A 27354-nucleotide genomic window follows, 5' to 3' on the forward strand; every position below is an offset into this window, starting at 1 on the left:
TGAGAAATATAGATTACCTGTGGTCTCGAGGAGAGGCTTGAAGCTACAAGAAATACAGAAACAACTTTGTGAGAACAAGTTCCACAGACATGTGACTAACAGAATTTTAATAGTGTGTCCCTGAACAAAAGGGGGGGGGGGGGTCAAAATCAAAAGTAACAGTCAGTATCTGGTGTTGCCACTAGCTGCATTGCAGTGCATCTCCTCCTCATGACATGCACCAGATTTGCCAGTTCTTGCTGTGAGCTGTTATCCCACTCTTCCACCAAGGCACCTGAAAGTTCCCGGACATTTCTGGAGGGAATGGCCCTAGCACTCACCCCCCGATCCAACAGGTCCCAGACGTGCTCAATGGGATTGAGATCCGGGCTCTTCCCTGGCCATGGCAGAACACTGACATTTGTGTCTTGCAGGAAATCTTGCACAGAACGAGCAGTATGCTAGTGGCATTGTCATGCTGGAGGGTCATGTCAAGATGAGTCTGCAGGAAGGGTACCACATGAGGGAGGAGGATGTCTTCCCTGTAACACACTGCGTTGAGATTGCCTACAATGACAACAAGCTCAGTCCGATGATGCTGTGACACACCACCCCAGACCATGACGGACCTTCCACCTCCAAATCCTGCTCCAGAGTACAGGCCTCGGTCTAACGCTCATTCCTTCGCCGATAAATGCAAATCCGACCATCACCCCTGGTGAGACAAAACCTCAACTTTTCTGAGAAGATCACCTTTTGCCAGTCCTGTCTGGTCCAGCGATGGTGGGTTTGTGCCCATAGGCGACGTTGTTGCCGGTGATGTCTGATGAGGACCTGCCTTACAACAGGCCTACAAGCCCTCAGTCCAGCCTCTCTCAGCCTATTGCGGACAGTCTGAGCACTGATGGAGGGATTGTGTGTTCCTGGTATAACTCGGGCAGTTGTTGTTGCCATCCTGTACCTCTCCCGCAGGTGCGATGTTCGGATGTACCGATCCTGTGCAGGGGTTTTTACACGTGGTCTGCCACTGCGAGGACTATCAGCTGTCCGTCCTACCTCCCTGTAGCGCTGTCTTTAGGCGTCTCACAGCACGGACACTGCAATTCATTTCCCTGGCCACATCTGCAGTCCTCATGCCTCCTTGCAGCATGCCTAAGGCACGTTCACGCAAATAAGCAGGGACCCTAGGCATCTTTCTTTTGGTGTTTTTTAGAGTCAGCAGAAAGGCCTCTTTAGTGTCCTAAGTTTTCATAACTGTGATAAGTCTACCGTCTGTAAGCTGTTAGTGTCTTAACGACCGTTCCACAGGTGCATGTCCATTAATTGTTTATGGTTCATTGAACAAGCATGGGAAAACAGTGTTTAAACCCTTTACAATGAAGATCTGTGAAGTTATTTGGATTTTTACGAATTATCTTTGAAAGACAGGGTCGTGAAAAAGGGACGTTTCTTTTTTTGCTGAGTTCATTATCTATTAGTGTTGTTGAGATCATTGTTGAAATCTTTGAGCCGCTGTGCTTGCCAGGTGAGCAGTAAACCAGTATTGATACCCACACAGCACCCTGTAGATTACTTTTAAACTAAACTCCTCTTGCCCTGAAAAAGGTAAGAGGAGAGGGAGGTAAACAGAGAAAAGATGAAAGGGAGGTAGAGTTAGAGGATTTACGACTGCACGCAGGAAAAGTGCTGTTGATCTGTTCCAAGACGTCTGACTTGTCAGAGCTTCTGTTGTGTGAGTGGTACAACAGCTCATCTGAAACACACACAAACACAAACAGCAGTTTAACACACTGTGTGTGTGTGTGTGTGTGTGTGTGTGTGTGTGTGTGTGTGTGTGTGTGTGTGTGTGTGTGTGTGTGTGTGTGTGTGTGTGTGTGTGTGTGTGTGTGTCAAACCGACCTGTGTTTTCGGTGAGGGCCCTTCGTTCCTGCATGCTGGGGGACGACACTCCATTCACCCTGGAGTCCATCTCCGGCTGAGAGAGAGGAAAAACGATGAAAGATAGATGGAGTTATAAAGAGGACAAGGGAGGAGGGGAAAAAAACAGGAGGAGGGATTGAGGATCATGTAAGACGAGAAGAGGCAGACAGAAGAATCGAGAGAAAAACAAGAACAAAGTCAGAAAGAAAAGTAAAAAAATAGGGAGGGAGAGAGACAAGGACAAGCATCATTACTAAAACATGGAGACCTCACTCTTCATTATTTATAGTGGCATACTTCACTTGTGAAGGCATCAAACAAAAATACTGCTCCGCATAGAAATCACCAGTCACATACAAGGAAATACCACACAGTGTGACACGATGGGGCTGGGATAAAATATGTCATCACGTGTAGTAATATTTACATATGTCTATAGCAATGACCCAATTTGTGTCAAACACCGCCACTCCCTGTCTATGAGTTCAGCTAAATGTCTAAGGGTTTGTATTCTTATTAGTTTAATTTGATGACTTTCAGTCATGAAAAAGTACAATTATTTCATGGGGAACTGGCTTAGAAACTTCTGAGAATCCATGTTATTTACTTGCCATAAAAAAAGAGAGAGAGAGACTACCAATAAAAGGAATAAACAAAGTTAATACTGTAAGACAGCATACTCAACATGTTTTTAAGAATCCTCAAGCAGACTTGACAGTTCATCAATGCAGTAAAAGCATGAATGTATGACCACGCACGCACGCACACAGAACAGGGCACCTGATATCCACTGACATTTACTATCTAGTCCAATATGGCCCTTAGCTTTCCAGAGACAATCAAATTAGCCTGCCTGCCTATCCCATCCATCGCTCCTCTCCTCCCTCCCCGTCTGTACAATCTCTGGCTCGTCTCCTAACTCCTATTCAGTCCCCAGCTGTATTAAAGGTTAACGTGATGGAAACGTCTCCAGAGCATTTCACACAACGTCTTTAGGGTTCACTGAAAAATAGCACTGACTACACAGAGCTCTCTAATAAAATCTGAAACATGCAGTACAAAATATCGTATTTTTTGTTTATCGTTTATTTCAATTGATTCGGATTTAAAGGCCTACATGGGTATTTTGGGTAATTTCCTACAGACGAAATCATGGATAGATTTTTATGTCTCTGTGTGCAATTTGAAGGAAGTTGAAGGTAGCATATCATTAGCCTAGTGGAATTCCTGGAAGAATATGGGCATCTACTAGCCAGCTTCTCCTCTTCTTACTACTCCTAAACTGGGTGGTTGGTCATTTAAAGTCTTACAAAGCTATACATACATCATCAAAACATTTGATAAATCATGTCGGACTTTGAGATATCTTTTTTTATACAGAGCCATATTTATTGGTTGCTGAGCAACACGTCGTTGGAGGTTCCGGACTGTGGCCCGTCGTTGGAGGTTCCGGACTGTGGCCCGTCGTTGGAGGTTCCGGACTGTGGCCCGTCGTTGGAGGTTCCGGACTGTGAAATGTCGCCGGAGGTTCCGGACTGTGAAACGTCGCCGGAAACTCTGGACTAGGAACTGTTGCCGGAAGCTCTGGACGGTACTGTCGCCGGAAGCTCTGGACTGGGAACTGTCGCCGGAAGCTCTGGACTGGGAACTGTCGCCGGAAGCTCTGGACTGGGAACTGTCGCCGGAAGCTCTGGACTGTGAAAGCGCACTGGAAGCCTTATGCGTGGTGCCGGAACTGGTGGTACCGGGCTGGGGACACGCACCTCAGGGCGAGTGCGGAGAGGAGGCACAGGACATGCTGGACTGTGGAGGCGCACTGGAGATCTGGAGCGTAGAGCTGGCACAATGCGTCCCGGCTGGATGCTCACTTGAGCCCGGCAAGTGCGAAGAGCTGGAATAGAGTGGACCGGGCTATGAATGCAAACTGGAGACACCGTGCGCATCACTGCGTAACACGGTGTCTGACCAGTCACACGCTCCCCACGGTAAGCACGAGGAGTTGGCTCAAGTCTCCAACCTGACTCAGCCAAACTCCCCATGTGCCCTCCCAACATTTTTTTGTGGGGAGCTGCCTCTCGGGCTTCCGTGCTAGCCGTGTCCCCTCGTATCGTCGCCGTTCCTCCTGCGCTATCTCCACCTGCTTCAATGGTAGGCGATCCTCTCCTGCCAATATTTCCTCCCACGTCCAGGATCCTTTACCGTCCAAAATCTCGTCCCATGTCCATAATGTCTGCTCCTGCTGAACACGCTGCTTGGTCCTTTTATGGTAGGTTCTTCTGTCACGTTCATTATATGAATCGGACCAAGGTGCAGCGTTGTATGCTTACATTCTATATTTATAAAAAGAATGAACACTGAACAAACTAACAAAACAACAAAACAAACCGTGAAGCTAATATGAATAGTGCAGACAGGCAACTAAACATAGAACAAGAACCCACGAACACAAAAGGGAAAATGGCTACCTAAATATGATCCCCAATCAAAGACAACGATAAACAGCTACCTCTGATTGGGAACGATATCAGGCCACCATAGACATACAAATACCTAGACCTACAAAACCCCTAGAACCTCAAAACCCCTAGACAATACAAAAACTAGCATACCCACCCTTGTCACACCTTGACCTAACCAAAATATAAAGAAAACATAGATATCTAAAGGTCAGAGCGTGACATGCCTTCATGTGTAGTTTGTGCAATCCGTCGCAAATATCCCTCACCGACAGGAGTCTACATGGGATTGAAGGAGGCAGAGGATGTCATGGGTCTGTTGTAATTATACTCTTATGATTCAGCTTATCAGCCAGACATTGCCTGACCAATTTTATCAAATCAACCTATTTTGTTACTATCTACTACAAGTGATTCATTACAGTATGCCACATGAGAGTTTTGTGTCTGAAATACAGTATAGCAGTCAGATCAATGTATCAGCAACATTTTAATACTAAAGATATTTGGTAAAAGGCAACAAAACATAGTGTAGACCAGGGATGGGCAACTGGCAGCCCGCATGGTTAATCCCCCCCCCCCCCCCCCCACACACACACACACACACAAATGTAATAATCAAAAATGTGGAACTCAGTCGGTGTCTCAACTGTTGAGAGTTGAAAATAGTAGAATACTCAATTTGCATTTTCAAAATGTGGTTGTGCATCAGCAGTTTATTTCGTTATGTCTAGCTAGCTATCTAACTTGTAGTAATCATGGTCAAATTACCGAATGTTGGGCCACCATTTATTTTTGTCACTCTAACTCAGATATCACATTTAAAACTTATTTCACATTTAAAAGTATTTCTCTCCACACTATGGTAAAATGAGTAGAATTTAATTTCACAAATTTGCTGTAAAACTGCATTTTGTCTCTGCCCCTTGGAAAAATGAATAGAATGTCTCAGCTGTCAAGAGGGGGGCAGCTAAAAGGTTTTGCTCGCAAGGTGAGGGTGCACCCAAAAGGCTAGGGCCAGCTCTGACTGCATGTGCGGGTATGGATGTTGGTACGCAGACCCTGTGAGCCACTGCGGCCCCTCATGAGGAATTCAGATCTTCTTTGGCCCCCACCCCTATCAAAGTTGCCCTGTTAGACAGTAGCCTGTGGAATGGCAGACCAATCAGGACTCATTTCTCAGCATGACCGGCCCCACCATTGTCTTAGCCAATCAAGTGTAGTCAGGAAGAATCCTTTGTTACTCCGTAATTATTATGACTTGTTCATATTTACAGTTCACCTATGAGTTTGTTATTAAGGCACCAGAAGGTTCACCAAAATGAATACATTGTCAAATGTTTCCTGTCAATGAGGAACATCCATCTTATGCCTCACTTCAGAGATCCAGACACATTTGGTTAGCCATAAACTGACAATAATGAGCTGAAAAGATGAATAAACATTTATTCTGTAAGGGGTGCGTACTGGCGGCAGAGAAGTCAGGCGCAGGAGAGCAAAAACTGTGTTACAACGGCGCAGTTTAATGATAAAAATCACCGTAAACAGAACAATCAATCCGATGGGTACAAAACCCATCGCACACCAGAAATAACGTGCACAAGCACTTACAATAAACAACTCCGAACAAGGACATGGGGGGAACAGAGGGTTAAATGAACAATATGTAATGATGGTATTGAAACCAGGTGTGTGGAAAGACAAGACAAAACAAATGGAAAATGAAAAATGGATCAATGATGGCTAGAAAACCGGCGACGCCGACCGCCGCCCGAACAAGGAGAGGAACCAACTTTGGCGGAAGTCGTGACGTATTCTGTGAATGTCAAGGCACATTTTTTTATACATCTCATTTGAACGACTTAGTATGTCTTTTGAATGACTTATAATCTCGTTCAAACAACGTAGTACAGTTAAAAAAAAATAATGTTCATTGTGGCTGAGTCAGGATCTGGATATCTGAGGACTCTGTGTATGCATGGATGTGTCTATGCTTGGATGTTCATGTTTGTGTAAGATGCCGGGCTGTGGTGTGTGTGTGCATGGGTGTGAGTGTGTGTTTGTGAGTGTGTGTCTTGCAAGGTTTAAATGAGCCCTTGATCCCCTAAAAATCAGCCGAGTCATCTCCCCCAGGCTGAGGTTACTTAATATTTTGCCTCTCTGCTTTCAGTTCCAGGGCCGTGAGTCAATACCTACCTGCCTGCCGTTTATCTGCTCTGATTGACTCCGTTTGGTTGGGGAGCTTTTATTTCCGCACACCTAAAAACTCATCCTAATTTACTGAGCATCAGGCGAGGCATTCACAGAGGAAAGAAGGATTGGATACTGGAAAGGGAGGGATGATGAGGCTGGTTGCAATATGATCAGATTCTAACTTTACAGGAATGAGTAATAAAACAAACAAGGACACTTTCCAGGCTAAGAAGGATGTTTTGTTGTTGTTGCATGATCAGTGCAAAAGAAGTAATGCCACAGCTGGAACGTGCATATTTGTCTCTGTGTGTGTGTGGTGTCAACACACAAATTGCTGGTGTGTGTTTGTGTGTGCGTATACTGTATGTGTCCCTCTATGTGTTCCCCACCTGGTGCAGTAGCTGTCTGAGCCGGTGGAGCTGGGACTCCAGCTGTTTGTTGTGCTCCTCCAGTGTGTGCATGCGGGCCTCCAGACGGCCCTTGTGCTGCCGGAGCAGTTTGGCCTCAGCCAGCAGGTCAGCCTCGTCAGGACCCCTGGAGTGAGATGACCCCTCAGGGTCCCAGAGCCCCACAGAACCAGGCCCCTGCTTACCCCCGTGCTGCTCCTTCAGCTGCTCATACTCCCTCTGCAGGGTCCTTGGGGAGACACACAGAGATAGGCTTAGGAAGATGCAGAAGTCCGACACACTGCACATGCAGACGCACGAGCACACACACAGTCACCACACAATCGTGCCCACACATACTGTATGACGAGCCCAATAGTACTACTAGAATCTCCCTCTACCCCTTTTCTCTGTCTCAGTGAAATCTTATCTAAAGCCACTGTACAAAGAGGTCCTGGCCCTGTTTTTATCTGTGTGTATAGAGCCGTAGGCTCCAGACTGGCTGTATTAATTTAGCTGGCGTTTATAGCCTGGCTCATAAAGCCAGCTGTGAGCAGAGCAAAATCACAGACATAGCCACTGCCTCCGACAGAGAGAAAGACACAGCAGCTCCACATACAATAGAATGCAGTCATCGCTGACCTTACACTACCTCAATTCACTATTCAACGAGGGGGAGAGAGAGAGCTGACTGAGACAGCCTGAGTGTGTATGTGTGTGTGTGAAAGTTTGTCTCGGGTAAAGAGAGAGCGAGAAGAGATGAGGAACTATGAGAAGAAGACACCGGGCATCACTTTTGGTAAGACGACCTATCCCGTACCACTGCTCGTCCTCCAGACGCTGGATGATTCGCTCCAGCTCTCCCCGCTCCTCTCTCTCCACGGCCTGTAGGATCTGGGCGGGGCTCTGGGGCTGGCTGCAGAGAGACACCTCCCCCCCTAGGGTCTGGCAGTACTGCAGGATCAGAGTATGCTCATCATCCCTATGGGAGACAGAAGGGAAACTAATCGATACTAATTAACTGCATGACTTTTACGGGTTATGTCTTGACTTTTGATTTGAAATGTGTCTGTATGTCCTGTATGTTGGATATAATGTTTTCATGTTTATATATTCGCCTGCCCGGGAATTGCACATGTCAATGAGCTGTTAGCTAAACCTGGTACAACACATCACTTCTCACATCTGAGACTTTGTAACGGTCATTCTCCTCCTCTTCGTCTGAAGAGGAGGAGTAGGGATTGGACCAAAGCGCAGCGTGGAATGTGGACATAATGATGTTTATTAACGTAAAGACGAAACACGAAAACACTTCAACAAACTACAAAACAAATAAACGATGTAGACAGACCTGGACTTGAGAACTTACAAATGGCGAAGAACGCACGAACAGGAACAGACTACATACACAAACGACAAAACGAAACAGTCCTGTGTGGTGCAACATACACAGACACGGAAGACAACCACCCACAACAAACAATGTGAAACAACCTACCTATATATGGTTCTCAATCAGAGGAAAACGTCAACCACCTGCCTCTGATTGAGAGCCATACAAGGTCAATTAACACTGACACTTAACATAGAACAAACAAAACAGACTGCCCACCCAGCTCACGTCCTGACCCACTAAACACAACTATACAAAAGGAAAACAAGGTCAGGAACGTGACAGACTTCTGTTTTGATGTACGTTGTCGCTGCTCAAATTAACGTAATAAATAAATACAGTGCTTATTGTCATTCTATAAGAGTTTCATTATATTCGATGCATTGTGTGACAGTGTGCTCCCACCTCGAACCAAGTTTAAGTTCAAAGAGCTTTGTTTCTCTAAATAGTCTTTGGTAGTTCCATTACATGGGCTCAGTGGTTTTGACTTTAGCTGTGGCTAGCTGTTATAGGACTGTACTGGATGCCTGGGAGCGAGAAACCCTCTCTGCAACACAGATGTGTCAATCTCCACCATCAGATAAACGCATGAGAGCGATAGAAAGGAGGGAGAGAGAAGGGCAGTAGGAGAAAGGAGACAGACAGGGAGAAAGAGTGCTTTCCTACACAACAGCGAGAGGAACTACCCCTCCCTACCTTCAGGCTATGCTCAAACCCAACTCCCGCTCAGTCCCTCTCAGCTACTTTACTTTAAAATATAGTTTGTATGTGATATGTGGTTGTCCCACCTAGCTATCTTAAGATGAACGCACTAACTGTAAATCGCTCTGGATAAGAGCGTCTGCTCAATTACTAAAATGTAAAAATGTAACGAGAATGAAGGATGGGTCCACGTTTTTCTGTGTCATATTTGAATGATCTGAGATGCGGTAGCAGGTCTTCCTAAGCCACAGCTGTCACTTTCACTCAAACACGCATTCAAACACGCACGCACACACACACACGCACACGCACACGCACACGCACACGCCCAGGCCCAGGCCCAGGCCCAGGCCCAGGCCCAGGCCCAGGCCCAGGCCCAGGCCCAGGCCCAGGCCCAGGGATTGCAGGGATTAAACCACGACAAACCATCACATATTGCATATAGACTTATTTTTCTACTGTATTATTAACTGTGTTTGTTTTACTCCAAGTGTAACTCTGTGTTGTTGTATGTGTTGAACTGCTTTCGCAATTGTAAATGAGAACTTGTTCTCAACTTGCCTACCTGGTAAAATAAAGGTGAAATAAATAAATGAAATAAAATGCATGGAGGGTTAGGATGATTCAGCCACCTATCCATTAACAAAAAACATCTCTAATGACTGTTATTGTCAGTCTATGGCAAGGTCAGGGCCATGGCTTGGCGCATGTACCGCTAACTGTGTTGTTAGCATGGCTAGGCTAAGCAAACACCATCTGGCTAACACAGCGCCAAACTCCTAATGTACAGCACCCAGGAGCCACATTACAGAACCCAGACACAGCATTCCATAAAGTCCCAAGTAGTCAGGTCCTCATTAACATTGCATGCATATTCAGAGTGTTTAGTAAATGAAAGAACAAAGAATGCTTTGCTGCACAGGTAATTGCGGTTCTATTGTGTTCACAAGAAGGTGGACTCCTAATGGATTCATGGCCAAATATGGCTAAAAGGCACTGATGACAGGATATAATATTGGAAAGTTAAACAAGATGGGTAGGGGACTTGTTTGTCTGGCCTTTATTAATGACCAAAATTGTCCCTAAAAATTGGCATAAATTAAATAAATATGTATCAGTTTTACTTTAGGACCAAAATGCTGACCGCCTCGCGATGCAGGTTGCAAAAAAGTGGGGAAGAGATTTTCGATGTGCCGATTCCGTGGCACAAAACATCTTCCATCCAAGATGGCGTGACAGTGCAGACGTGTTTGTCATTGTCCCGTGTAAATGTAGTTTTTTTCCTCGTCTTTTTTTAGACATATTTCAATATCTTTTTCCATTTTTAAATTAAATATACCTTCCGGCAACCCGCCTCACCCAATGTGATACGGATCTGCTGTTCTAGACATAGCTAGAACCTCCATCAGCAGACAATGTTAGACAATGCTAGCAGGCCTTTACCTTTAGCTGAGCCGCTTTTAGCCTGGATAATATCCGCCAGTCTGCACAGCGCGATATCAACCCTGAGCATACCGGACTGCTTTTGTCCACTACATCACCAGATTCCTGCCGTAAGCTCTGGACCATTACTCCACATCATCGCAGCTAGCTAGCTGCTACCGAGTGGCCAGCCCTGAAGCTAGCCTTGAGCCAGGCCCATCTCCCGGCCTGCTCAGTGGACCCTATGATCACTCGGCTACACAGCTGATACCTCCCGGACTCTTCACTAACACAACTAGAAGCCACTACATCACCGGATTCTTGCCGTAAGCTCTGGACTTTTGCATCGGATCATCGCAGCGAGCTAGCTGCTACCGAGTGGCTATAGTGGCTAACACACTTGTCCCGAAGCTAGCACCAGTTACTCAAGCTACAATACCTCTTTTGCCAATTGGCCTGGACCCTTTATCTACACAGAGCTGTGTGCTTAACCTCTTGGAACTATAGGGGGTGCTGTTCCGCATTAGCATATTTGTGTCTCCAAATTAAACTGCCTCGTGCTAAATTCTTGATCGTACAATATGCATATTATTGTTATTATTGGATAGAAAACACCTTCTAGTTTCTATAGAAGTTGAAATTTTGTCTCTGAGTTGTACAGAACAATTTCTACAGCACTTTTCATGACAGGGTTCAGATTTCAATTTTTTTTACCTCTGATCTGGGGTCTGTTTTTAAGGCGACAGTGAATGCTATGAAGAAACCGACACTGCCTACGTCTTCCTCTGGGTGTCTGTACGTCATCACGCTTTCAATGGAATCGATGGGATATTCACAGCCAGTATAAAAGACCAAAATGTATAGAGACCGCCCTTTCTCGTCGTGCGCCTGAAGCGTGAAGGGCATCGGACCTGCCTCGTTCCAAATCGTTTTCTAACCAGCAATATTTCTCCGGTCATGTTTTTACTCGTTTTAGGTGTTAAAAACATCATAATGTAGTTAATTTGAACCGTTTTATAGCAATTTATATCCGTTTAGTGCGATTTTAGAGGAATTTATTTGTTGTGCACTCTGAAACTTTGGACACGTTTTGGGGTGTCGGTCGTTGGTGGTGGACATTTCGAAGGACAGAGGACATCTATCGACCAAAAGACGTTTATAACATAGAAAGGATACATTGCCCAAGAATCTGATGGAAGAACACCTCAAAGTAAGCAATATTTAATATGATAAATCGTGTTTCTGTCGAAATATTTTAAACGCATATTTCGCCATTTTGTTTGGTATAGCTTCACTTGGCGAACCCTGTATTGAAAAGTAAGGATAATTTTAAAAATGTAAATCAGCGGTTGCATTAAGAACTAATTTGTCTTTCGATTCCTGTAAACCCTGTATTTTTTAGTCAAGTATATGATTAGCTATTAATTAAACTAGATCACTCTGAAAGATGGCGACCGACATTTTCAGGCTTGTTTTGCTACTATTTTCATTGTGTAACCACGGTTTTGTATGGCTAAATATGCACCTTTTCGAACAAACTGTATATGTATATTGTAAAATGATGTTACAGGAGTGTCATCGGAAGAATTCTGAGAAGGTTAGTGAAAAAATTAATATCTTTTGGCGATGTTGACTTTTATCGCTCACTTTGGCTAGAATCAATGCTGGGCTGCTATGTGCTATGTGCTATGCTAATATAACGATTTATTGTGTTTTCGCTGTAAGACACTTAGAAAATCTGAAATATTGTCTGTATTCACAGGATCTGTGTCTTTCGATTAGTGTATGCTGTGTATTTTTACGAAATGTTTGATGATTAGTAGTTAGGTAAACACGTTGCTCATTGTAATTATTCTAGTCCATTTGTGACGGTGGGTGCAATTGTAACCTATGGCAGCTACCTGAAATATGCACATTTTTCTAACAAAACCTATCCCATACCATAAATATGTTATCAGACTGTCATCTAATGAGTTTTTTTGTTGGTTAGGGGCTATAAATATCTTAGTTTAGCCGAATTGGTGATGGCTACTGGTGTTGGTGGACAAATAAAAGATGGTGGATTATGCTAATGTGTTTTTAGGTAATAGATGTACATCTTTACATATTGTGTCTTCCCTGTAAAACATTTTAAAAATCGGAAATGGTGGCTTTATTCACAAGATCTGTATCTTTCATCTGGTGTCTTGGACTTGTGATTTAATGATATTTAGATGCTACTATCTACTTGTGAAGCTATGCTAGCTATGCTAAACAGTGTGTGGGGGGTGGGGGGTGCTCCCGGATCCGGGTTTCTGAGGCAGTAGAAGTTAACACCCCGGCCATCCTACAATCTAAGCAAGATGCCCTCAATCTTACACAAATGATCAAGGAACCCACCAGGTACAACCCTAAATCTGTAAATATGGGCACCCTCATAGATATTATCCTTACCAACTTGCCCTCCAAATACACCTCTGCTGTTTTCAACCAGGATCTCAGCATTCACTGCCTCGTCGCCTGCATCCGTTATGAGTCTGCGATCAAACAAACTTCCGACTTCAACTGTATATTAGTTATACAACCATCTAATTTCTGCAGATTTTGCTATGAAGAGACAATCATTAGATCACTTATTTTTGTATTGGCCCTATGTAACTTGGTTCTGGTCACAGATTCAGGAATTCATCTAAAATGAATCCTACAAATAGCACGGTTGGGAGATTTGGGAAACCACAGTCAATCAACCAACAATATAATAATACTTTCAGTAAAAAATACTTGTCTTTAAATTAAAATCTGTATATACTATGTGATTAGACAGGTTCAGAATGTATTTGCAACATAACAGCAGAGTTTTTATATAGCACATGGAAATCATAAGAGGGTGGTTTACGGAAATAGGTGTAGACGGACTGAGAGTAGATGAGGTGTGGGTTTAAAAAGCTCATTTGCTATATATTAGTTATGACTGAAAACACGATGTATAATGTACTATCTAGATATAATGTTCTTCAAAATATCAAATTACTTTAATCTTGTAACTACTGTATTATTTATTGCTGTAATTTAAAAAAACTAAATATATGTAAAATGTGTGTAAAATGTACGTTTGGAAAAAAAATAAAAAATAAAGATTATTTTTCTCCTCTGAAAAGGACAAAAAATGTATTAATAAATAAAGTTAAACAAGATCCAAGAAATGTTACTGAATACCGTAGCCATGTATTCAGGTTCTCCATGAAATTCAGTACTAGAGGAAGTGAGTCCAACTTGTCAGTCAGTGCAATCAATGACTGTCTGCCTCAAGGCTAAGGGCTGTGATGTTGTGTAGGAATGGAATGAGCTATGATGGTATAAATGTACTGTGAAGCTATGAAGGTATGGAATTCTATTCTTCCCCTCTCTGTACGGTGTGATTGATGCTTCCATTAGTGCTCACTCCACTGCATAGTAGAGCTTCACATGTGAACGTACGCACCCATGAACGCACACAGACACACTCTCACACACACACGCCTAACATACTCCACTCTCATCTCAAAGACAGTTATCTATCAAACTTCCTTCCGTTACAGAATGAGTGCCATGCTTGAAATCAATGAGACATAGATAATGACATAAGAGGTAGGCGGAGAATGGAGCTAAATCTCTCCAGGACATGTTTACAAGCAACACATCTAGCCAATATATACAGTTGAAGTCGGAGGTTTACATACACCTCAGCCAAATACATTTAAATTCAGTTTTCCACAATTCCTGACATTTCATCCTAGTAAAAATTCCCTGTCTTAGGTCAGTTAGGATCACCACTTTATTTTAAGAATGTGAAATGTCAGAATAATAGTAGAGAGCTGGATTTATTTCAGCTTTTATTTCTTTCATCACATTCCCAGTGGGTCAAAAGTTGACATACACTCAATTAGTATTTGGTAGCATTGCCTATACATTGTTTAACTTGGGACAAACATTTCAGGTAGCCTTCCACAAGCTTCCCACAATAAGTTGGGTGAATTTTGGCCCATTCCTCCTGACAGAGTTGGTGTAACTGAGTCAGGTTTGTAGGCCTCCTTGCTCGCAGACGCTTTTTCAGTTCAGCCCACAAATTTTCGATGGGAATGAGGCCAGGGCTTTGGGATGGCCACTCCAATACCTTGACTTTGTTGTCCTTAAGCCATTTTGTCACAATTTTGGAAGTATGCTTGGGGTCATTGTTCATTTGGAAGACCCATTTGCGACCAAGCTTTAACTTCCTGACTGATGTCTTGAGATGTTGCTTCAATATATCCACATAATTTTCCTACCTCATGATGCCATCTATTTTGTGAAGTGCACCAGTCCCTCGTGCAGCAAAGCACCCCCACAACATGATGCTGCCACCTCCGTGCTTCATGGTTGGGATGGTGTTCTTCGGCTTGCAAGCCTTCCCCTTTTTCATCCAAACATAACGATGGTCATTATGGCCAAACAGTTCTATTTTTGTTTCATCAGACCAGAGGACATTTCTCCAAAAAGTACGATCTTTGTCCCCATGTGCAGTTGCAAACCGTAGTCCGGCTTTTTTTTGGTGGTTTTGGAGCAGTGGCTTCTTCCTTGCTGAGCGACCTTTCAGGTTATGTCGATATAGGACTCGTTTTACAGTGGATATAGATACTTTTGTACCTGTTTCCTCCAGCAGCTGTTGTTCTGGGATTGATTTGCACTTTTCGCACCAAAGTACGTTCATCTCTAGGAGACAGAACACGTCTGGCAAAATAATCTGTCTGTATACAATTATTGGAAAAATGAATGGTGTCATGCACTAACCAACTTGCCAAAACTATAGTTTGTTAACAAGACAATTGTGGAGTGGTTGAAAAACAAGTTTTAATGACTCCAACCTAAGTGTATGTAAACTTCCGACTTCAACTGTATATATATATATGATATGGTAAGGGAATATGGAACGGGAAGGAGAGCTGTGTGAGAAGATGCTCATATGGGGCCAGGGTGAAACCTTGACAACACTGTGAGTCACCAATTAAATAGTGAGAGAGAGACAGAGAGAGACAGAGAAACAGAGTGTGTGTGAGAGAGAGAGAGAGAGAGAGCGAATGCGAGAAAGGACGAGATCATGTTAGGTATAGTAGGGGTTAGAGAAGGACAGTGTGGTTGTCACGCCTGCTCCTGCTCTCCCTCTCTGGCACTCAAGGGCGCCAGGCTGCCCTTCATTACGCACACCTGTCACCTTCATTACACACATCAGCTCTCACTGGACTCACCAGGACTCCTTCCCCATTCCCAGACGCTGTTCATGTTCTGTTTCAAGTCCGTTGTTTTTTAAATATTCTCCCTGTACCTGCTTCCCGTCTATAGCGCTGTTCCTTAGAGAACGCTGACACCACTATACGAAGCATCAGCGAGGTCTTTGTTTTTTGGTTGGTGACGTCGGGTCCAGGTGTCGTCGCTGATGAAACCGGGGATGCCTCAGCTAGCTCGTCGGGTTTCCACGCCTTAGCTGGCTCGAGAGGTCCTGTCTCGGTGGGCTCGGCGGGCGCCCATCCCCGTCATGCTTGAAGGGCACCTGGCTGCCCTTCATTATGCACACCTGTCACCTTCATTACCTACAGCTGTGCAATATTGGACTCATCTGGACTCCATTACCTTGTTGATTACCCTCTCAATAACTGTCTGCTCCCCCGTTTGTTCCCGGTGTCAGCTTTAATGTTGTTTTGTGTTCATGTCCAGACGCTGTTTCTGTCCTGTTCCATGTCCGTTGCTAATCAAATGCTCTCCCTGTACCTGTTTCTCGTCTACCAGCATCGATCCGTACAGTGGTAGGGTAGAATTTTGCCAGCTTTACTGCAACAATGTGTTCAGGGCTCTGTGCCTAGAACTTCACAAAGCACAGGCATCCCAATGAAGCTTAGTGACCAAATTAGGCCGAGAACTCTTTCATGCCATACTTCAGATGAAATTTTTTCTCTACTGGGACTGGTGCTATGGAGTCGGTTGTGTGGAGGTTTGAGGGGGAGGAGAGGCGGGGGGGGGGGGGGGGGGGGGTCATCAAATGGTTCATTTAGGGGATTTTTGTGTAGTTTTTCTCTGTGATGCAAAGAGGGTCAATTGAGTTCAGAGTTGAATGAGAAGCCTTGTTTAGGCCCAAAAGGTAAAGCTTGATTTTACTAGAGCCAATACAGATGGTGTGTAAGAGCGGACTTATGAAGGGAGAAAAGGAAGGAAGAAGGGAGGGACAGAGCGAGTGCTAGAGGGGGAGAGAGAAACATATGAGGAAAGAGGAAGAGTCACATAGGGAGAAGGTCAGAAAGAGAGGGATTGAAATACTGGGGAGAAGGAGACAGAGAAGAGAGGAAGGACAGGCAGAATCCTGGCACCTTGGTGATTAACAGCAGCATCAATGACAACACTGAGGCTTGGCTGGAGATAACACAAAATAAGCAGCTCTCTGGCTTGCCTGGACACAAATGCATAGCACAACAACAAACACATACACACAATTAAAGACGTATGTGTGTGTGTGTGTGTATAACTGAGCATTCTAAGACACAGGTGGTGTTGCAGAGATGAAGACCTCTCTAAAGATCAAGTGTAGGTGGAACAGACCTAGATATGACTCTTTAAAAAATTATTGAAATCATAAAGCGTGACATAAAAGGGAATCAGAATTAATCCTTAGCAGAGTACAAGCTGAACTCAGTGTTAAGCCTGGCCGCCGTCCAAACGCATCACACAAGCAAAGTGATTTTTGGATTTGGGAAATGTGGCTGCGCTCAGATCAGCTTAGACAGGATTTACGGGTGTTAACACGTTTGTCCACAGATTCCAGGCACTTAATCCTTTTAAAGGAAGCATCGATAATTTGCCTGTTAAAACTGACACAGTGTGGAGTAGTGTGACATTAGATATACCGCTGCATTTAGCAGTCTTGGAGTTAAAACAAAATTTGGAGAACATTGACAAATTTTATCCTCATCCCTGTCACGTTCTGACCTTAGTTCCTTTTTTATGTCTTTATTTTAGTTTGGTCAGGGCGTGAGTTGGGGTGGGCATTCTATGTTGTTTTTCTATGTTTTGTTCTAGTCGTTATATTTCTATGTGTTTGGCCTAGTATGGTTCTCAATCAGAAGCAGGTGTGGATCGTTGTCTCTGATTGAGAATCATACTTAGGTAGCCTGTTTTCCCACTATGGGTTGTGGGTAGTTATTTTCTGTTTAGTGTTTTTGTTTTGCACCTTACAGAACTGTTTGTTTGTCGGTTTGTTGTTTTTGTTCAGTATTCATTCTTTATTCAATTATTATGAATACGTACCACGCTGCACTTTGGTCCTCTTCTCAACCGGTACAATCTTAAAAACGTCTGACACACTTTGCCATTTAGCATTACCTTTCAAAAACTACAATAAGTGAATGGTGAAAAAAATCTATATTTACATATCAGGATATAATTTGACGATATATCCGATTTTATCGTTTTGACAATATGACATCATTTTTGCGCTAGTTTGCTGTACCTGCACCAAAACTCTGTTTTTCTTTCATAGCTTGTTCCCCATCTTCTTTTTAAATAGGGAGACAATTTGTTTTCAGCACTTTTATTTCCATGACTAATCAAAACTAATTTGCTCCTGGCTCTCTCTTGTCTCTGCAGCAGACGTATGGTGAGCAATATGTTTGGAACATCACATCGCAGTATTGAATCACAATACATATAGAATCGCGAGAACGCACGTGAGAAAGTAAGCTACATAATGGGATATTACCTGAGCAGAAAGGTGTAAAAAACTCCTTACAGTGGGTGTACTTACTGAGCTGATAAGGATAAGTAGTTTGAGCCTGGAGGCTGTTTTTACTCTGCTATTTCTAATGGAGCTATCACATTAACCTTCCTCATCCTCATAATCATCATCCTTCACCTATCACTTCTGTCTGGCCCTGTAAAAACAATAAAATATCTATCCATCCATCTTTTCCTCCCTCTTTCCTCTCATCGGTCCAAAGCAGATAACATTGTTATACCTAATCAGAGCAAAAAGCATGTTCAGGCCGTTACTGTGGTGAAACTGTACTTTGGGGTGTCTCGAGCACAGCTGTTTTAAAATAGAGTTTTTTAGTAGAGAGGGCAGGCGGACAGAAAGAGGTGTAGGGGCAGATGGCTGAAAGGAACACAAACACACGTGAGTATGGACACGCACAAAATCAAAATTGTATTTGTCACATGCTTCGTAAACAAAAGGTGTAGACGAACAGTGAACTGCTTACTTACAGGTCTTTTTCTTTTTCCAATAACGCAGAGTTAAGATAAAGAGGGCTTATCACTGAAAACGATGAGACGGTCTATAGGCAGGAGGTCAGAGAGTGTGGTGCCAGGACAAGAACTTCTCCCTCAATGTGAGCAAGACAAAGGACCTGATGTGGACAACAGGAAAAGGAGGACCGAACAGGCCCCCACATCGATTGGGCTGTAGTGGAGCGGATCGAGAGTTTCATATTCCTTGGTGTCCACATCACCAACGAACTATCATTGTCCAAAAATACCAAGACAGTTGTGAAGAGGGCACGACTAAACCTTTTCCCCCTCAGGAGACTGAAAAGATTCGGCATGGGTACCCAGACCCTCAAAAGGTTCTACAGCTGCACCATAGAGAGCATCCTGACCGGTTGCATCACCGCCTGGTATGACAACTGCTCGGCGTCTGACTGTAAGGCGCTACAGAGGGTAGTGCGAATGGCCCAGTAAATCATTGGGGCCAAGCTCCCTGCCATCCAGGACCTTTACAATAGGTGGTGTCAGAGGAAAGCGCATAAAATTGTCAGAGACTCCAGTCACCCAAGTTATAGACTGTTTTCTCTGCAACCACACGGCAAGTGGTACCGGAGCGCCAAGTCTAGGACCAAAAGGCTCCTTAACAGCTGCTACCCCCAAGCCATAAGACTGCTGAACAATTAATCAAATCGCCACCAGACAATTTATATTGCTCCCCTCCCTTTTGTACACTGCTGCTACTCGCTGTTTATTATCAATGCATAGTCACTTCACACCCACCTACATGTACAAATTACCCCACACACTGACTCGGTACCGGTGTACCCTGTATATAGCCTCGTTAGTGTTATTCTTATTGTGTTGCTTTTTATTATTACTTTTTATTTTAGTCTACTTGCAAATATTTTCTTAACACTTCTTGAACTGCACTGTTGGTTAAGGGCTTGTAAGTAAGCATTTCACGGTAAGGTCTACACCTGTTGTATTCAGCGCATGTTACAAATAACGTTTGATTTGAAGATACAAAATAAAATTGTAAAAAATCTCGAGTGGCATAATGGATAATTACACAATGAATAACAATAAAGAGTTAAAGTAACATGGCTATATACAGGGAGTACCAGTACTGAGTCGATGTGTAGGGGTACAAGGTAATAGAGGTAGCTACGCGCATACTGTATAGGTAGGGGTAAAGTGACTAGGTATCAGGATAGAAAATAGACAGTAGCAGCTGTGTATGTGGTGAGTGTGAATGTTGGTGAGTGTGTGTGTGTCATCAGTATGCATGTGTACGTGTGCGTCCAGTGTGTGTGCATAGAGTCAGTGCAAGAAAGAGTCAATGCAGGAAGTCCGGGTAGACATTTGATCAGCTATTTAGCAGTCTTATGGCCTGGGGTAGAAGCTGCTTAGGATCCTGTTGGTCTCAGACTTGGCGCTCCGGTACCGCTTGCTGTGCGGTAACAGAGAGAACAGTCTACGGCTTGAGTGGCTGGAGTCTTTGACAATTTTTGGGGCCTTCCTCTGACACCACCTGGTGTAGAGGTCCTGGATGGCAGGGAGCTCGGCCCAAATGATGTACTGAGCCGTCCTCACCACCCTCTGTAGTGCCTTGCGGTCAAATGCCTTGCAGCTGCCTCATGAAGCAGAGGCCGAGCAGTTACCATACCTGCCCGTGATGCAATCAGTCAAGATGCTCTCAATGGTGCAGCTGTACAACTTTTTGAGGATCTGAGGGCCAATGCCATATCTTGTCAACCACCTGAGGGGGGAGAGGTGCTTACGTGCCCTCTTCACAACTGTGTGGGTGTGTCTGGACCATGTTCATTTCTTAGATATAAGGGCACAGAGGAACTTAAAAGCTCTCAACCCACTCCACTACAGCCCCATCGATGTGGATGGGGGTGCTAGCCCTGCCATTTCCTGTAGTCCACGATCAGCTGCTTTGTCTTACTGACTTTGAGGAAGAGGTTGTTATCCTGGCACCACACTGCCAGGTCTCTGACCTCCTCCCTATAGGCTGCTTCATTGTCGTCGGTGATCAGTATTACCACCGTCGTGTTGTCAGCAAACTTGATGATGGTGTTAGAGTCGTGCGCGGCCACGCAGTCGTGGGTGAACAGGGAGTAGAGAAGGGACCAAACACACACCCCTGAGGGGCCCCCGTGTTGATGGTCAGTGTGGTGGATGTGTTGTTACCTACGCTCGCCAGGATCCAGTTCCATATGGGGATGTTTAGACCCAGAGTCCTGAGCTTAGAGTCGTACTACTTAGCTGGCTACATAGCCGTCTTTGTATCGGTGATAATTGTGTAGTTATCAAGGTTCGCTGAGGTTCGCTAGCCAGGTATTCTCGCCCTAACGTAACGTAACGTAACGTAGTCAACCCTGCTAGCTAGCCAGCTAGCCACCGATTAGCAGCACTGTAGAAACGATTACATTACAACGGAACGACTTGACTTGTGTAGTGTTAGCTAGCTACATAGTTTTCTTTGCTATCTTTGTATCTAAGATAATTGTGTAGCTTTGAGTAATTATCGGTTAGCTAGCCAGCTATTTTTCGCCTGCCGCGCTGCCGTCCTCCTACCTAGCCAACACTGCTAGCTAGCCAACTTCTACCGAATAGCAGCACTGTAGAAACTTACATTACAACGGAACGACTTGATTAGCGTAGTGTTAGCTAGTTGTCTTTGCTGTCCTTGTATCCATGATAATTGTGTAGTTTAGAGAAATTTAGTGAAATTGTCGAGGTTACCTAGCCAGCTTCACTTTCAACAACGTAGCCACTGCTAGCCAGGCTACTTCACCAGCCAGCAGTACTATATCATTTTAGTCAATAAGATCTTGTATTTTATTTTTATTTTTTTGCAACGTAAGCTTAACTTTCTGAACATTCGAGACGTGTAGCCCACTTGTCATTCTAATCTCCTTTGCATTAGCGTAGCCTCTTCTGTAGCCTGTCAACCATGTGTCTGTCTATCCCTGTTCTCTCCTCTCTGCACAGACCATACAAACGCTTCACACCGCGTGGCCGCGCCCACCCTAACCTGGTGGTCCCAGCCCGCACGACCCACGTGGAGTTCCAGGTCTCCGGTAGCCTCTGGAACTGCCGATCTGCGGCCAACAAGGCAGAGCTCATCTCAGCCTATGCGTCCCTCCAGTCCCTCGACTTCCTGGCACTGACGGAAACATGGCTCACCACAGATAACACTGCTACTCCTACTGCTCTCTCTTCGTCTGCCCACGTGTTCTCGCACACCCCGAGACCTTCTGGTCAGCGGGGTGGTGGCACCGGGATCCTCATCTCTCCCAAGTGGTCATTCTCTCTTTCTCCCCTTACCCATCTGTCTATCGCCTCCTTTGAATTCCATGCTGTCACAGTTACCAGCCCTTTCAAGCTTAACATCCTTATCATTTATCGCCCTCCAGGTTCCCTTGGAGAGTTCATCAATGAGCTTGATGCCTTGATAAGCTCCTTTCCTGAGGACGGCTCACCTCTCACAGTTCTGGGTGACTTTAACCTCCCCATGTCTACCTTTGACTCATTCCTCTCTGCCTCCTTCTTTCCACTCCTCTCCTCTTTTGACCTCACCCTCTCACCTTCCCCCCCTACTCACAAGGCAGGCAATACGCTTGACCTCATCTTTACTAGATGCTGTTCTTCCACTAACCTCATTGCAACTCCCCTCCAAGTCTCCGACCACTACCTTGTATCCTTTTCCCTCTCGCTCTCATCCAACACTTCCCACACTGCCCCTACTCGGATGGTATCGCGCCGTCCCAACCTCCGCTCTCTCTCCCCCGCTACTCTCTCCTCTTCCATCCTATCATCTCTTCCCTCTGCCCAAACCTTCTCCAACCTATCTCCTGATTCTGCCTCCTCAACCCTCCTCTCCTCCCTTTCTGCATCCTTTGACTCTCTATGTCCCCTATCCTCCAGGCCGGCTCGGTCCTCCCCTCCCGCTCCGTGGCTCGACGACTCATTGCGAGCTCACAGAACAGGGCTCCGGGCAGCCGAGCGGAAATGGAGGAAAACTCGCCTCCCTGCGGACCTGGCATCCTTTCACTCCCCCCTCTCTACATTTTCCTCTTCTGTCTCTGCTGCTAAAGCCACTTTCTACCACTCTAAATTCCAAGCATCTGCCTCTAACCCTAGGAAGCTCTTTGCCACCTTCTCCTCCCTCCTGAATCCTCCTCCCCCTCCCCCCCCCCTCCTCCCTCTCTGCAGACGACTTCGTCAACCATTTTGAAAAGAAGGTCGACGACATCCGATCCTCGTTTGCGAAGTCAAACGACACCGCTGGTTCTGCTCACACTGCCCAACCCTGTGCTTTGACCTCTTTCTCCCCTCTCTCTCCAGATGAAATCTCGCGTCTTGTGACGGCCGGCCGCCCAACAACCTGCCCGCTTGACCCTATCCCCTCCTCTCTTCTCCAGACCATTTCCGGAGACCTTCTACCTTACCTCACCTCGCTCATCAACTCATCCTTGACCGCTGGCTACGTCCCTTCCGTCTTCAAGAGAGCGAGAGTTGCACCCCTTCTGAAAAAACCTACACTCGATCCCTCCGATGTCAACAACTACAGACCAGTATCCCTTCTTTCTTTTCTCTCCAAAACTCTTGAACGTGCCGTCCTTGGCCAGCTCTCCTGCTATCTCTCTCAGAATGACCTTCTTGATCCAAATCAGTCAGGTTTCAAGACTAGTCACTCAACTGAGACTGCTCTTCTCTGTATCACGGAGGCGCTCCGCACTGCTAAAGCTAACTCTCTCTCCTCTGCTCTCATCCTTCTAGACCTATCGGCTGCCTTCGATACTGTGAACCATCAGATCCTCCTCTCCACCCTCTCCGAGTTGGGCATCTCCGGCGCGGCCCACGCTTGGATTGCGTCCTACCTGACAGGTCGCTCCTACCAGGTGGCGTGGCGAGAATCTGTCTCCTCACCACGCGCTCTCACCACTGGTGTCCCCCAGGGCTCTGTTCTAGGCCCTCTCCTATTCTCGCTATACACCAAGTCACTTGGCTCTGTCATAACCTCACATGGTCTCTCCTACCATTGCTATGCAGACGACACACAATTAATCTTCTCCTTTCCCCCTTCTGATGACCAGGTGGCGAATCGCATCTCTGCATGTCTGGCAGACATATCAGTGTGGATGACGGATCACCACCTCAAGCTGAACCTCGGCAAGACGGAGCTGCTCTTCCTCCCGGGGAAGGACTGTCCGTTCCATGATCTCGCCATCACGGTTGACAACTCCATTGTGTCCTCCTCCCAGAGCGCTAAGAACCTTGGCGTGATCCTGGACAACACCCTGTCGTTCTCCACCAACATCAAGGCGGTGGCCCGTTCCTGTAGGTTCATGCTCTACAACATCCGCAGAGTACGACCCTGCCTCACACAGGAAGCGGCGCAGGTCCTAATCCAGGCACTTGTCATCTCCCGTCTGGATAACTGCAACTCGCTGTTGGCTGGGCTCCCTGCCTGTGCCATTAAACCCCTACAACTCATCCAGAACGCCGCAGCCCGTCTGGTGTTCAACCTTCCCAAGTTCTCTCACGTCACCCCGCTCCTCCGCTCTCTCCACTAGCTTCCAGTTGAAGCTCGCATCCGCTACAAGACCATGGTGCTTGCCTACGGAGCTGTGAGGGGAACGGCACCTCAGTACCTTCAGGCTCTGATCAGGCCCTACACCCAAACAAGGGCACTGCGTTCATCCACCTCTGGCCTGCTCGCCTCCCTACCACTGAGGAAGTACAGTTCCAGCTCAGCCCAGTCAAAACTGTTCGCTGCTCTGGCACCCCAATGGTGGAACAAACTCCCTCACGACGCCAGGACAGCGGAGTCAATCACCACCTTCCGGAGACACCTGAAACCCCACCTCTTCAAGGAATACCTAGGATAGGATAAAGCAATCCTTCTGCCCCCCCCCCATCCTTAAAAGATCTAGATGCACTATTGTAAAGTGGCTGTTCCACTGGATGTCATAAGGTGAATGCACCAATTTGTAAGTCGCTCTGGATAAGAGCGTCTGCTAAATGACTTAAATGTAAATGTAAATGTACTATGGTTTTGAATGCTGAGCTATAGTCAATGAACAGCAATTTTACATAGATATTTCATTTGTCCAGGTGGGTGAGGGCAGAGTGGAGTTCAATAGTGATTGCGTCATTTGTTGATCTCTTGGGGCGATATGCGAATTGGACAGAGCCATGACCGGCCTTTCATGGCTATAGAGTGCTACAGGGCTCGTACTTCTTTCATATTTCTGTCGCTCTCTTTTCCCTCTCCAATCTGTCTATCATACTCACCGTGTTCCTGATTATGTTTCTCTCTTACACAGTTGTCTCCCCCTCCCTCAAACACGCCTGATGCGCCTTCGTGTGGGGATTGATTTTTGCCAACGTGTCCTCACTGAAAACCATTTCCAAATCCCACATGTGCTTCAGTGAAGGGACACGTGCACACATGCAGATCATCTGAGTGATATCTGCCGATTTCAGCTCTGCTTCTCCCTCTTATCAGAGCAGGTTGAGGGATCATCACATTCTAACCCCCCCTCTAAACACAGGATCATAGCGACAGAGGGTGTACAGAGAGCTGTGTGTGTGTGTGACCTCAGAGGGCGTCAGAGCTCAGGGAACTCATTCCCCCGATAAGAATCTCAGTTGGGAATAGGTCTTAACACTCTCAAGCTCTCTCTCTCTCTCTCTCTCCCTCAGACAGGCACACACACAAATCTGCGGCTTCGGTATTGCTTACCGCCTTTCTATCTTTTGTCATCCCCTATCCCCTCTCTCGCCCCGCCTTTTCTCCTGAAAGTTCTCTCTTCCGATAACCGTCTTCCCACTCCAAGATCATTCATTTTAATCTGTGTCACAAAGCAAGCCCTCTTCCTCGTTTTAACGCACTCTTTTCATCCTTGTCTTTCAAACTCCTCTCCTCCTCCCTCTCAGTTTTTCCATCTCCATTTCTCCTCCTTCTCCCCCCATCCTCTCCGCATCCTCTTTCTCTATCTATTGTTCTCGACTTATTCAATTATTGTCAGAGACCAAATACTGACGATAATAATCGTTATATATTTTTTTTTTTACACATGCCACTCAAAGCTCCAACACATGAATTGACTGAGAGACTTTAATATTTTACGACAGGGTGCCACAGTCCACGGAGCCAAACATAACACAGGTAGTCAAGACAGAGATGTGAAGTCCATTAGTCTAACCTACAGGTTGACAAGTAGGTGGACAGTAGGGAAACGGGGAAACCTAATGTTTACTCATGGTTACTTGTGGCTACTAATGTTTACTTACATGCTTCCTGTAGCTGAGCTGCTGTCAGTGAGCAGAGAACCATTGGAACGTTCCATCTGAGCCAGTCTGAGAAACACAGAAACAGACACAGACGTTAGTTGGATGAGTTAATGAACGTTAAGTTGGGGGCCCGTGCCTACGAAACATTACTGGGTACAGAAGCAACTACTGCTGGCTCGTGCACCATTCTAGGTGACCGGATGAAATGTGACATAACATAACGAGTGGACAACAGACATTCAGACAGAGTTCAGTCCAACAGCCCAGGGGGTCAGCCACTACAATATGAGATCCAATTATGACATGAGATGGATTATAGTGCAGTGACTGGGATGAGAGGTTCAGAACCACACCGGTCCAATCCTATTGGGCACGGGTGGAGTGTGGGTGTGGTGATAGATCCATGCGGTTGGGAGAGAAACACAGTGGATTACTGGCCCTACACTGGCCCAAGGCTAACACTGGCTAGTATGTTAATACAGAGTCTGTGTGTACAGTATGTGTATGTTTGCGTGTGTGTGTGTGTGTGTGTGTGTGTGTGTGTGTGTGTGTGTGTGTGTGTGTGTGTGTGTGTGTGTGTGTGTGTGTGTGTGTGTGTGTGTGCGTCAAGGCGGCTTGTTAACTGGTAACAGTGAGGTGCTGCAGTCTTTGAGCTGTGGGTTAATGGTTCATGAAAGGGAAGGATGGGTCAGACCAGGTGGTCAAATCCTATCAGTATAAATCAAATGAAATGTTATTTGTCACATGTGACCATGCATAGATAATAAACAGAGAGTAAACAGAGAGTAGCAGCAGTGTAAAAATGGGGGGGTAGTCATTTGATTAGCTGTTCAGTAGTTTTATGGCTTGGGGGTAGAAGCTGTTTGGACCTAGACTTGGCGCTCTTGTACCGCTTGCCATGCAGTAGCAGAGAGAACAGTCTATGACTAGGGTGGCTGGAGTCTTTGGCATTTGTATGGGCCTTCCTCTGGTATAGAGGTCCTGGATGGCAGGAAGCTTGGCCCCAAGTGATGTACTGGGCCGTTCGCACTACCCTCTGTAGCGCCTTGTGGTCGGAGGCCGAGCAGTTACCATACCAGGCGGTGATGCAACCAGTTAGGATGCTCTCGATGGTATAGCATATGGAATGGCTGAAACTGAGGGGGCACCATCATATTTGCAAGGGAGGCTAGCCCTACTGGCTCTAATTTAATGGACAACAGTGTAGATGACATAGGCGGTAATACATTGCATTCGGAAATAATTGAGACCCCCTTTTCCCACATTTTGTTAAGTTAAACTGACACAGAAATATTACATTTACATAAGTATTCAGACCCTTTACTCAGTACTTTGTTGAAGCACCTTTGGC

The 27354-nt window shown here is 45.5% G+C and overlaps 1 protein-coding gene across 3 annotated transcripts in view; it reads right to left on the minus strand.

The window, feature by feature from the left end:
* LOC129817161 (utrophin-like) overlaps window positions 1-27354 on the minus strand; it is a 189775-nt gene that overhangs the window by 2843 nt on the left and 159578 nt on the right. For 2 of the 3 annotated variants that reach the window (XR_008753666.1, XR_008753665.1), the window contains 5 exons: window positions 26004-26069; window positions 7755-7916; window positions 6938-7184; window positions 1879-1954; window positions 18-1732 (listed from right to left, as the gene is read on the minus strand). Coding sequence is in view for 1 of the 3 variants with exons in the window: in XM_055872132.1 (XP_055728107.1) it covers window positions 18-43; window positions 1646-1732; window positions 1879-1954; window positions 6938-7184; window positions 7755-7916; window positions 26004-26069 (664 nt within the window). In the remaining 2 variants the exon portion in view is untranslated. The remainder of the gene's footprint in view (window positions 1-17; window positions 1733-1878; window positions 1955-6937; window positions 7185-7754; window positions 7917-26003; window positions 26070-27354) is intronic. The other variant, XM_055872132.1, reaches the window with a different exon arrangement.

Source organism: Salvelinus fontinalis, chromosome 20, assembly GCF_029448725.1.
Source record: "Salvelinus fontinalis isolate EN_2023a chromosome 20, ASM2944872v1, whole genome shotgun sequence".
Classification (NCBI taxonomy): Eukaryota; Metazoa; Chordata; class Actinopteri; order Salmoniformes; family Salmonidae; genus Salvelinus; species Salvelinus fontinalis.